This window comes from Staurois parvus, unplaced genomic scaffold (assembly GCF_062004578.1).
Source record: "Staurois parvus isolate SC_StPar_1 unplaced genomic scaffold, SC_StPar_1.0 ptg003565l, whole genome shotgun sequence".
Taxonomy (NCBI): domain Eukaryota; kingdom Metazoa; phylum Chordata; class Amphibia; order Anura; family Ranidae; genus Staurois; species Staurois parvus.
The window spans coordinates 4,425-17,963 of NW_028321361.1; the positions used below are offsets into that span (position 1 = coordinate 4,425).

Below are 13,539 nucleotides of genomic sequence, written 5' to 3' on the forward strand. Positions count from 1 at the left end.
ATAATGATTTGGGGAGATGATACAGAGGTCCCCCGAAACCCAAAAGTCACTCCCGTCACACCTTCCTTCTTTCTTTCCATTCTTCTTAACTTTCTTGCTTTGTCTTCCTTCTTTCTATCCCTCTTTACTCCTTTCCTCTTTATTTCCTTCCTTCCGTAATTTTTTTCTTCCTGCCTTCCTCTTTTCCTTCCTTCCTTCTTTCAACCTTTTTTCCATTCTTCTTTCTTTTCTTCTTCCTTCCCGCAGCTCGAGGATGACGGGTACGGGTGTCCTCTATCGTCCCTTCCCAATCCTGTGCCATTTATTACTCAGCCTAGGCTCCTGCACATGTCATTAGAAACATGTTTTTTCATGAATATTCCAGAACTCTGACCGTCGATAACCTGGGATATTTCCCTCATTCCTTTACAATCAATTCTCAGTTCCACGATATTATCTTTTGCATATTTCCCTAAATGACTTCTCAGAGAACCCCAAATCCTGGGAAATCATTCTTCAATTTACTACAGTTTTTGTGCCATTTATTTCTCAATCTAGCCTCAACTCTTGCATCATCAGTTTCCACATCCCCTAATTCACTTGCACATATCATAGAGAAATCCTTTTTCCAGTTTTTCCTACCTCAGAATCAGGTTTTATCCTGGATCCTCCAAAACGCAGACCGTCGCTAACCTGTTCTGAGTTATTGGGATTATTTGTCTTATTCCATTCTCAGTTTCCGGATCTTCCAAGTTGCATATTCTTCTAAATGACCTTTTCTAATTATTGTGCCTTTTTTTTCTCAGCCTAGCTTTCGTTCTTCCATCTTTTTTTTTCCTTCCTTCTTTCCATATTTCCTTTCTTACATGTTTCATTTTGTTCTAACTTCTTTCTTTCTTTCCTTATTTCTTCCCTTTCACCCTTCCCTCTTTTCTTCCTTCATTCTTTCCTTCCTTCTTCCATATTTCTTCATTCCATCCTTACATCTTTCCTTCCTTCCCTTCCTATTTCCTTCCTTCTCTCCATATTTCTTTCCTTATATCTTTCCCTTCCTTCCTTTCCTTTTTGCTTCCTGCTTTGCATTCCTTTCCTTCCTCTTTCCTTCCCTCCTTTCTTTTACCCTTTCCTTCTTTGCTTTCTTCCTTTCCTCCAGTTCTTCTTCCCTTTCTTCCATCCTTCTTTCCTTCCATATTTCCTCCCTTTTCTTTCTTCCTTCCATCCTTCTTTCCTTCCATATTTCCTCCCTTTTCTTTCTTCCTTCCATCCTTCTTTCCTTCCATATTTCCTCCCTTTTCTTTCTTCCTTCCATCCTTCTTTCTTTTCTTTCCTTCCCTCATTCCTTTCTTCTTTCCTTCCTTTTCTTTCCTTCTTGCCTTTTTTTGTCCTTGTCTTTTTTTTCCTTCCTTCCTTCTTCCCATCTTTCTATTCTTCCTTCCTTTTGTCTTTCCTTCTATTATTCCTTTTCTTCCTGTCTTTAATTATTTTCTTCCTTTTCTTACATCTTTACTTCCTTCTTTCCTTCCCTCTTTTTAATTCCTTCTTTCCCTCATTCCCTTCTTCCTTATTTCTTTCCTTCCTTTCTTCTTTCATTCCTTCCTTTCGTCCTTCTGTCCTTCCTTTATTCTTTCCTTCCTTCTATTCTTTCCTTCCTTTTCCTTCCTTTTTTTCTTTCCTTCCTTCCTTTCTGCTTTCCTTCCCTCTTTTCTTTTTTCCTTCCTTCTTTCCCTTTTTCCTTCTTTCTTTCCTTTTTTCCTGCTTCCCTTCCTTTTTTCTTTCCATCTTTCCTTTCTTTCGTCCTTCCTTCTTTACTTTTTTCCTCTTCCCTTCCTTCCTTTTTTTTCCTCCTCTTTTCTCCCTTACATCTTTCCTTCTTCCCTTCCTTCCCTCTTTATTTCCTTCCTTTTTCCTTCCCTATTTCTTCCTCCTTTAAATTCTTCTTTCTTTCTTTCCTTCCTCCTTTAAATTCTTCTTTCTTTCTTTCCTTCCTCCTTTCCAATTTTTGTGCCTTTTATTTTGCACCATCAGATTCCACATCCCCTAATCCTCCTGCATGTCATAGAAATCCTTTTTCCAGTTTTTCCTACCTCAGAATCACGTTTTTTCCTGGATTCTCCAAAGCTCTGACCTGATCTGAGGAATTGGGATAGAATTCCAATTCCTGGGAAATCATTCTTCAATTTACTCCAATTCCTGTGCTATTTATTTCTCTGCCTACCTTCAACTATTGCACCATCAGATTCCACATCCCCTAATTTTCCTGTATGTACAGGATCATTCACATGACTGGTTTTCCCATTTTTGTGCCATTTATTTCTCAGCCTAGCCTCAACTATTGCAGCATCAGATTCCACATCCCCTAATTCTTCTGCTTGTCATAGAAATCCTTTTTCCAGTTTTCCTACCTCTGAATTATGTTTGACCGTCGCTAACCTGATCTGAGGAATTTAAATATTTGACATTTCTCAATTCTCCGTTGCATATTCTTCTAAATGACCTCTCAGAGAAACCCAAATCCTGGGAAATTCTTCAATTTACTCCAACTCCTGTGCCATTGATTTCTCAGCCTAGCCTCAACTATTGCAGCATCAGATTCCACCTGCACATGTCATAGAAATCCTTTTTCCAGTTCTGAGAATCAGGTTTTTTCCTGGATCTTCCAAAGCTCTGATCGTCGCTAACCTGTTATTGGGATATTTTTCTCATTCCTTGAATATTGATTCTCAGTTTCAGGATCTTCTCCGTTTCATATTCTTCTAAATGACCTCTCAGGGAATCTCAAAACCTGCGAAATCATTCTTCAATTTACTGCAAAATCCCTGCATTTTCACATGAGTTTTTGCAATTGTTGTGCCATTTAGCCTCAACTAGCACCATCAGATTCCACATCCCCTAATTCTCCTGCCTTAGGAGAAATCCTTTTTCCAGTTTTTCCTACCTCAAAATCAGTTTTTTTCCTGGATCCTCACAAACTCTGACCGTCGCTAACCTGATCTGAGGAATTGGGATATTTCTCTAATTTCTTGACAATTAATTCTCATTTCCAGGATTTTCTCTTTTACATAAACTCCTTAATGACCACTCAAAGAACCCCAAATCCTAGGAAATCATTCTAGGGAGTCCCCCGTAGCATCCACCTTTACATCAGGGTCCCATCAGATCCCCCCCCTCACATACCATCAGAGTAAACTCAAGGAGCTCAAGCTTTTACATCAGAGTCCCCATCAAAACTCCCCCTTAGATCAGCTTTCCAATCAGTGGTCCTTTCTTACCTGCTTACAGCGTGGCTGTAGTCAGTGTAGCAGCAGGGGGGAGCCAGGAGGCAGAACAGGTATAGACAGAAGTAGTTCCCATAGTCCTGCATGGACAAGCACTGTCTAGGGACAGTTATAGAAACTGACTTGGAGAAAAGTAGCACAGTGGGGGTACACTCCTGTAGCGAGCCATAATTTGGAGACCCCTGATCTAGTAGAATGGGTGAACAAGCAAGATAGCCTCTGTACTGACAAAGAGAATAGTGGGATGTCAGGTTTGCACCATGCGCATGCTATCATGTGTTTTGACATGTGTTTCATGGTTTGTCTACACGCATTGTGGTACCTGTGTCCATTCAATACTCATTGTGTGTCCATGCATCAAAAAAACCTACCTAACCCTTTTATTTAATAACACACTACAATGCAGCATATATGTTGTGTGGCATATTCATTGTGATGCATTAAGAATAAGACTCATTAATTACTATGTTGGTGTGCATTAAGAACATTCAGGAGGTCCCCTAAATCACTTGTACAACAGGTACATCAATGGCCATGACAAAGTGCATGGGTAGATATGAATCCAGCCTCTGGCATATTTCTGTCATATAAAGACTTTGTTAAAGTTATATTTAATGAACTAGCCAAAACTAACTCTATTGTCAACCAGTTAGTGTTTATATATACATTTAATATTTTGACTTCTTTAAAAGAACATAACTGCCATACATGATGATGACCCATTATAAAGAAACAGACAACTGATTGATGGTTTCCATAGAAAACAATCCTATTTTGTCAAACAATCCTATCAGAATGATCAAAATTTTGAATATTTTGGATTCCAGATAAATCCTTTGGTCTGGTTTGGTTAGCCATTCAGCATCTATTAGGAACACATGCTTATCAGATTTTGGACAAAAACAATATACAAAGTCAAATGGCAAAAAGTTAACTCCAAGATCAGTTTATACAGTATGGAGCCTATTTATTGTGAGTTAATCTTTTTATGACTAGATAGCTCAATCAATATTATGAGCTTGAGCTCTTTTTTGTGTCACAATACTTTTAGGCCCTGTTCACATGGTGTTTGTCCAGCTAAGTGCTATATATTCCCTAGTGTTAACGCATGTTTCAATGTGCTTATATGCGATTACTCACATCAAACGTTGTTTTTCTGCCAAAACACTAACAATCACCCAAAAATCTCCTGCAATGGCACAAAATGAACTATTGCTCTTTTCACACGGTCGTTCCTGTCTTGGAAATTCGCTTTAACGAATTTCTCCTTACCGTGAGTACTCGCAGTTGGATGCGCAGAAATCCCCCATAAAGCTGTGCGAATCTCGCTTACCACGACTGCAGCCAAACTACACGATTCCTGCCCATCCAAATACTTTGGTTCTGTTGAATTTGTGGGTGATTGGAGCTCCGTTACCCTAGAATGATCACACGACACTCTAAGGCTGGTTGCAACTCACATAAGGGCTGGCTTTAGGCTCAGCTCTCTGTTTTTATTAAAAATACACACATGCCCCCCACATGAATAAAGTCAATCCCTCCCACAGAACAATGCAATGGGGATTGCCTATACAGAGGATGTACATTCCAATTGGAGCATAGCCTTTGCTATTATCTATCACTGGTCCTCCCCCATGAGTCTTCTGAGGTCAGCAGACTTCCTCCCCTTCCCCCCTATGAGCCATCTGAGGTCATATTTCCTGTCCTACTAGCTTCTATTGGTATGTAAAATTCTCTGCACAAGCACTCCCTAAAAATATCAGTCTGTACCTGGATGGGCCCGATACGATCTTTATTAAAACACATCCATCCGAGATACAGTTCAGATTAGTAATGGGTTGTAAGATATGCATAAGCCTACACGTGGAGTTCACACCGCTTGCGCCTTGCGTTATGAAGCCCACGCGGTACCATGCTGCTGATATGTGGATACAGGCCCACGGTCTACTGACAGCAGCATTCGCATGGAATGCCGTGGTGGTATACACGCCGGTCTATAAGCGCAGATCTGCCATCTCATCCATTACCAAGCTGAGTACTGTAATACATACATTGTACATGCGCATGGCCCAATTGCAGCCTTCAGAGCTTTAATTAAGCCACACGAGAGACATATGAATAACACGAATATATGACACATTTAAAGTTCGACCAACAATACAAAATTTCCATGACATTCCCTCCTGTTTTATCATATTCTCCTCGTGTCCCTTCTTGATCTTCTTCAGCTTGATGGGTGTAGTCTCAAACTTCAAAGAGTTCCTGTAGTTGTCCCTGAGAATAAAGCTCCACGGGGTACCTGAAACAACAAGACCCGACGCAGACTCGACGCAAACAGGCTTGATTGAAGCGATGATCCTCAAGAGCGTTGGAACCTTCACTACAGGAAGGCTCTTGCAAAAACCACAAACAGACTTGTGGTATGAATAAAGCTTGTGATCCCACGGTGGTCTGGGGAGATCCAGCAATAGATTCTCAAATTGCCCCTGCAGACGGGGCCACACAAGGCTGGTCTCGACCCAGACAGTTTTCCAAATCGCAGACACAAACAATGATGAGGCTTGAAGCTTGCTTGAAGGTCTTGGAGAATGTGGTCTTCAGAGAGATAAATTAGAGGGAAGCCAGGACGTAATCTGTAGAGAAGGTGGTTGGTTGGTGAGGTCTTCCCCCGATCAGTGGTTGGAGTGGGATCCCCGGAGCGGGCATGGAGATGTGGTCGTCTGCCCGAGCTTGGCTTACACGGTCGATGAGGCAACAGGAACATCTCACCGCGGCATATAAAAGGCAGATGAAAAAGAGAAGCATCAGGATATACACTCCCACTTCCTTCAACCAAGATCCGATGGAGAACAGGAAATCTCCCAATCCTCCCAAACCCTTGAACGGATTCCAACCCTCACTAGCTATAGCTCTAGCTTTTCCCTGTAGTTCACTAACTTTGTCCATATGGGCCTGGACCTTGTCATCGGTGTCTTCTATCCAAGTACAACAATCCTCTCCGATGAACTCACAGAACCCCCCTTTGGCGGCTAAAAGATAATCGAGGGCCATCTTCTCCTGAAGCACTAAAATTCCCATCTGCCGTTGTTCTTGGGCAATTTCTCTGACAGCCTCTACGGTCTCGTTAAACATACTATCCACGATGACAGAAAAATTGTTCAGGCGCTTCATAAGTTCTATTCCCCATCCTGTCCATGAGGGGAACCAAGCCCATGCCTGGTCGCCCTCAGAGAACAGTTCCCTGCGAACTCTCCCTGCCATCCTTACCTTCTTGTGGACCATCAACTCTTCATGGTCCATCACTACATAGGATGCGGGGACTAGCTTTATGAGGGCACACGAACCTTTCGCGTTCTGGGGAAATGTTCTATAGGCTGCCGAACCACACAGAAAATAGTATGGACCTGTCAGAGCAGAGCAGGAGGAGTTCCTCGTTCGGCCTCTGGTACTGAGCAACAGTTGCACAGACTGGGGGATTGCTCCCTCAGTCTGCACATCACATCCGTCCTTCCAACACACGTGGTCTGGTCGGTCAGTGTGGTTACTCAGAAAGGAAGTCTGGCTAGTCAGATTGACAGTTATACCTCCCTCACAGGTGGTAGTCCCAACAAACTTGTTACCTGTGCCAAAGCTGATGTTAAAGCACACCTGAGGGCTGCCTAGCTGCCCAGTTACCCATAATGGACTGGTGAGGGCCCTACAGGAGCTAGAGCTAATATTGGTGCTGAAACTGATGTTACCTGCTAAAAATGTGTCATTAAGTTCTACCGACAAATGTCTACGTGGGGGCTGACCAGGGGTCCCTTGCTTTTTCATGCCGACGCGGATGTCATATAGGGCATGAACAGCGGCCATTGCGGACATGTGATGACTGGGTGGGGGCTTAGAGCATACCCAACAGTTGGTTTTGTTGGCGGTTCTGGCTAAACGCAGGTGCATTTTAAATAAAAGGTTGGGGTATCTGCCGTCTTTTCCTCCGTTCACACACATGTAAGACATACAAACAAAAAGAAAAAGGAAAATGACACCCCTCATTCTCTGGTGTAGCTGAGAAGCTTCTTGCAGTGGCTTGCGTGCACCCAGTTGTCTCGTCCCTCGAGCTTGAGTGAGGTAGGTGTCGTCAGCTGGACTTGGTATGGTCCGGTGAACCGTGGCTCGAGTCCGGTTCTTTGATGTTTCTTTAGGACGACCCAATCACCTGGCTCAATAGAAAGAACACCTGTTATTGTATTTGGATCGGGGAGCGATTCGCGAACCCGATGGTGTATCTTCTGCAGCTCCCGTTGCAGAGATTGCACATAACCTGTAAGCTGTGAATGCAAAGACGACAACTGTTGAGGAAAGTACAACCCTGTTTTGGGAGGTCCCCCAAACAACACCTCGTAGGGTGACAGCCCATGTGGTTGCCGAGGGGCATTCCGGATGGAATAGGGGGCAATGGGGAGACACTCAGGCCAAGGTTTTTGGGTATCGGAAGACGTTCAACCTTACCGCTACTCTCGGGGTGATATGGGGTGTGTCGCCGCTGACTCCAGTTCCACCAAAGAGATGCAGTCGTGTCCTTTGGAAGAGAGATTAGTAGTGGACAAAGAAGACATGTTAGCAGAAGAGGTGTTAGTATTGTTAGTCGTGTTGCAAAATTCAGCACTGTCATTGCTGTCCTCCCCCCCCTTCTCATCTTCCGACACAGGAAGAAGAGAAGCTGGGTTAAGAATAGTGCATCGTTTGATAGTGAGGTTAGTAGGGGTTAGGAGGGTTTTCCCCTGAGAGGGGTACCTTGCCTTGGATGTCCTGTTTTCGCAGGACCGTTCTTGCTGCACTGGTGTCGGTGAGGCAAGGGAGGGGATATTTTAATTCCTCTAGAAAAAGATGGATCTGGGCCGACACCGATTTGTCAACTTCCTATGAGAATTCATAGGAGTTACTTACCATGGTGGTCATAGGGGCGGAGGACTCATCAGGAATGAACTGCCACCGACCTTTAGGTAATTGGGGACAGCTCCTCCTCATGTGCCCCGTTTGGTGGCACTGGAAGCACCTGGGTGGGGGCCTATCCTTCCTGTGACCCAGATCCCTTGGTTTTTCGTGTGGGGTCTGGGACATAAGAACTTTGGCCTTGTCTTGTTTTCTTCTATCCATTTCCCTCTCTATTGCCGCAAGAGTGGAAAGGATAGCAGGGATAGACATCTCATTATATTCGGGTCGGGCCAGAACCAGCCTTTCCCGAATTTTAGTATCGATGCCTTCCAAAAATTTGGCCCGCAACAGAATGTGCGTCGCGGTCACCTTTACCCCTTCAGTTGGAGCATCAGGTCCAACTTCCAGATCCGCATCCAGTGCCGTCTGCTTGAGACGGCGCCAGAAGCAGGCGCTTTCCTCATTAGGACCCTGGGTGAGCTTCATCATGTCCGTAGTAGAGGTAGCACCATACATTTCTGGAAGCTTTGCCTTTAGCTGTGTACAGAACTCTTTGCCCCCTGAAGTCATCTCCTCATGCGTGGTTATAGAGCACCCTGCAATCACTGTACTGGCCACTTCCATGCCCACCTTTGCCCGTAGGATCTGTGCACAATCTGACCCGCTCATACCATAGCTGAACTGGTTTTGTCCAAACATTCGAGCAAATCCTCTCGGATTGACTCGATAGTCCGGGAGCTCAGCCAGAATAGTGCGGATCTCTGCCGGGGTGAAGGGGACATGCCAAACTACCCGTTCCCCTAAAGTCCGTTCCCCCTGTGCATTGGGAGGACCTTCAAATTGCTGCACCCTGACTGGATAGGCCTCGGTCCGGGAAGAGTGCAAGGGCTGGCCCAGCATCATCGGTGGGCTTAGATTAACCACCTCGCTTACTGCACCTTCAGGTTTGAGGTCCCTCAGATCAGGGTATAGCTGGGGGGCAGGGGTCTGATCAGTGGTTCGTAGCGCTTTGATGCAATCCGCCCTGTTTTTTAACCGGGTGTCTATTCCCCTTGATTCACAGATAGTCTGCAAATCGGTTGTTGAGTAGGCTTCATAGTTGGAAACAGAAGGAGCTGGGGTGAAGCAGGGAGAAGGGAGAGGTAGAGGCAGAGGCTGAGGCATAGAGACAGAAGACACAGAAGGTATGTCAAGAGTGACGTCACTAACAGAAGAGACAGGTGCAGTTATACTTATCTCAGCCACTGTTGGTTGTTGGGGGACCCCAGCAGACCCTGATCCTGCCTGCCTTAGTAGAGTCAGCCCTGAAAGAGCTTCTTCCACCTCTGACACTGGATCCTCCTGTTTTATTCCCTCTGGAGGCCAGGTATACATCACCTGGTTCTTCCGGACAGACACCAGTTTATGTATGCCTTGCTTCCCTAATCGGATTGACCTGTGAAGCCATAGCTGTGCGATCTCTAGTTCTGACGCCTGCATCCGTGGTCCAAATTCAGAGATGAATTTTTCCCACCTCCATGCGTCAAATGTACCTTCCCGGGGAATTTCCCATCTGGTACCCTTCGACCATTTATTCCACCTTTTGAGGGGTTCTGTAGACTTCCCCCCCAAACTCACCTTCATCAGTTGTGCAGCTGTCCTTACCCTGAAGAGGGCTGGTTCCCCCTCTCTCTTCATGGACTGACTACTGCCCATCGTGACTAGTCACTGGTATATATCCCGCGTCCGGGTACCTGTTTACCCCCTGGAGCACTCGGTGGGATCCTACCGAGAGGCCTGATTCCACCACTTTCCCAGCACAGCGTAATTTATGTGATACTTATCGATCACCCGAAGCGCATCAAGTGGCGGTCAGACTGAGAGCACACCTCCCACTCCCACAGCGCAATTTGTGTGATCCTGACCACCCGAAGTGTTTGTGGTGACCAGGACTTCCCTGGACCGCCCACTCGCACAGCGTAATTTATGTGGTTCTCATCACCCACTGTGTTTGGCAGGCCACACCGCACAATGATGAAAGTGGCTTTTCTCTCCCTGCACACAGTAGCTAACACAAGTCAAAACAAAAAGAGGGGTTCTTGGATGTTACTTAGGGGTCACTGGTTGGGCAGAAACCTGCTAACTGACCTTTAGGAAATTTGTGTAAAGAAAAAAACTTTCCTAATACACACAGAAAAACCCTTTTTCAACCTGAAAAACTGTTAAAAAGGACAAAGTGGATCCTTATGAAAAACACGGGACGTTTCACAGTAAAACAATTACACAGAGGTAAACCGAAAAACTGCGCCAAAAGTAACCTTGTTGCTGACGCAAAAATCACTCCTATCAGCACCGCTAAACGATCCACGTTATACACGCAATCTTTACTGCAGCCACCTAGAACCGTTTACACAAAAAGTCTGCTGGACGTGAAACACGCGACACAGCAGCTTAAAACAAACCCGCTTTACAATAAGGAACTACTTTTAACAGGAAAAACACAAGAAAAACATAATCACTATACAAGAAATCTATGTGCAAAAACCCAGACTACACCGCGCTCATTAAATGTGGAACACGTGAAGGGAAAACTCGCTTAATACACTTTAAATTGGCTGGCAATACGCAAATTTAAAGCTAAAAGCAAACAAATGAAACTGTAAAAAATTTGGATTAAAAACACAATATGGGTCAAATGCATATAGGAAACTTCATGCACATTGCATAGAGATTACTGCACATTTGGTAGCCAACAAAATGGCCACCAAACAAAAGGAGTCCATGTGGTTTAGTCAAGAAAATGACCCCCCACAGAGAAACACATGGTAGACTCTAGCCTCAAAATTGCCTCTTACATAAAACAGACTTTTAGACAGAACATACACTGGACAATTACACAACAATATACAGCACACATACAACACAATTTGGGCACAATCACAGAACGGACATAAAACACCAACATATCACACTAACATGCACATGTAACAAAAAGGACCCCCTGCTGCATGCTTGCTGGGAGCAGTAGTACCACAAAACATTGTACAGACTACATACACACAGAGATCTTACAACAGTTAACAATTAACCTAAGCCTTTCAGCACTGTAATAATTACCTCACGTGGAGGGGGGTAGAGCAATCACCACAGTACCTACAGCCCACAAATACTTACCTAACACTATGCAACAACTTTTACCCACTAAAACATATACCCGTTTAATTTTTGGTTGGAAGATTTTTAAACTTGACCAAATCCAGCCAACCAAAACCCACCCCTCTGCTGCTCTCAGCAGAGACAAACCCTCGTCTTTTCACCCACAAATCAAGAGTTTAGGACAAAAAACGAGGTCCTTGTTAAGCGGTATTTCTTGTTAGCTAACAGAGAGCGAAATCAGCCACACGAACGTGCAAAAAGCGATCCTCTTAATGGCAGAGAGACCTGAAATGTGCCGGCATACTTTTTGCTAGTTCATGATGGCCATTCCCCCCTCGTTCTAGGTTAGCTACGCAAGAATACGCGTTAGTATCCACCAGGCTCGCCAAACTGTCTTGGAAATTCGCTTTAACGAATTTCTCCTTACCGTGAGTACTCGCAGTTGGATGCGCAGAAATCCCCCATAAAGCTGTGCGAATCTCGCTTACCACGACTGCAGCCAAACTACACGATTCCTGCCCATCCAAATACTTTGGTTCTGTTGAATTTGTGGGTGATTGGAGCTCCGTTACCCTAGAATGATCACACGACACTCTAAGGCTGGTTGCAACTCACATAAGGGCTGGCTTTAGGCTCAGCTCTCTGTTTTTATTAAAAATACACACATGCCCCCCACATGAATAAAGTCAATCCCTCCCACAGAACAATGCAATGGGGATTGCCTATACAGAGGATGTACATTCCAATTGGAGCATAGCCTTTGCTATTATCTATCACTGGTCCTCCCCCATGAGTCTTCTGAGGTCAGCAGACTTCCTCCCCTTCCCCCCTATGAGCCATCTGAGGTCATATTTCCTGTCCTACTAGCTTCTATTGGTATGTAAAATTCTCTGCACAAGCACTCCCTAAAAATATCAGTCTGTACCTGGATGGGCCCGATACGATCTTTATTAAAACACATCCATCCGAGATACAGTTCAGATTAGTAATGGGTTGTAAGATATGCATAAGCCTACACGTGGAGTTCACACCGCTTGCGCCTTGCGTTATGAAGCCCACGCGGTACCATGCTGCTGATATGTGGATACAGGCCCACGGTCTACTGACAGCAGCATTCGCATGGAATGCCGTGGTGGTATACACGCCGGTCTATAAGCGCAGATCTGCCATCTCATCCATTACCAAGCTGAGTACTGTAATACATACATTGTACATGCGCATGGCCCAATTGCAGCCTTCAGAGCTTTAATTAAGCCACACGAGAGACATATGAATAACACGAATATATGACACATTTAAAGTTCGACCAACAATACAAAATTTCCATGACATTCCGTATGTTCTTTTTTTCTATTACTGATGAAAAACGGACACCCATGTATTTCTATGGACTAGAAGATGTAAACGGATGATCATCTGTTTCCATCCATTATTGTCGGCATCCGTTGACATTCGTTTTTTGAACCGTAGAAAACTATATTTTTCTTCCATAACAGAAAAACTGAACGGGTGAAAAAATGGATGTAAGCTGATGTAAACGGACGAAAATGGACAAAAAACCCCCAAAAAAACCAGACATTTCGGTCCGTTTTTTGCATTGGTAAAACAATGTGTACAAAAAACTGCCGGTGTGAAAGGTCCCTTATTTTTTTTTAAATGTTTGCAGTCTCTGGGATTAAAAAAAGCTCATGTAGCGATAGGTGTTGTTTACTTCAGGAAAACTAAGGTTTCTTTCACTGAAGCCTCTTAACATTTTACTAGCACTGTCAGGTAAAATTATAACTTATAATTATGTATTTAAATTAATAAATGTATTTATACAAACCAAACGCCAAACGTTTGTAAAGATCTGGCTATGATATGAACACATTGAAAATCCTATTCACAAACCATGGGCATTAAACTGTTACTAAACCCAGGACCCTGCATCCACTAATTCACAAATGCAATTATTTTAGTAAATATAAACTGCTAAATATATTTTCTCATGAGAAAATATATTTAGCAGTTTATATTTACTAAAATAATAATTGCATTTCCATGTTGTGTGTACTGTGGCAGACCAGATATAGGGAATGCAGTCTTGAGATTTCTATCAGTGTCCAGAAGAGCACTGGTTAAAGCTTGTAAAAGGAATTTTAATTTTCCTATAGGAGGATGCAGAACCCCTGACCGCTGTCTGGGCAGTGAGTTGTCTTGGAAATTCGCTTTAACGAATTTCTCCTTACCGTGA

At 43.9% G+C, this 13,539-nt stretch overlaps 1 protein-coding gene across 1 annotated transcript; it reads right to left on the reverse strand.

Annotated features, from left to right (window-relative positions):
• Positions 1-3,903: 3,903 nt before the first annotated feature.
• Positions 3,904-7,935, reverse strand: LOC149427698 (endogenous murine leukemia virus Env polyprotein from Emv-2 locus-like). Its single transcript, XM_089667763.1, has 2 exons — positions 7,746-7,935; positions 3,904-7,452 (listed from the first exon to the last, which is right to left on the reverse strand). Exon 2 carries the CDS (start codon positions 7,287-7,289, stop codon positions 5,865-5,867), a length of 1,425 nt encoding a protein of 474 aa, XP_089523889.1. The 5' UTR covers positions 7,290-7,452; positions 7,746-7,935; the 3' UTR covers positions 3,904-5,864.
• Positions 7,936-13,539: the final 5,604 nt, after the last annotated feature.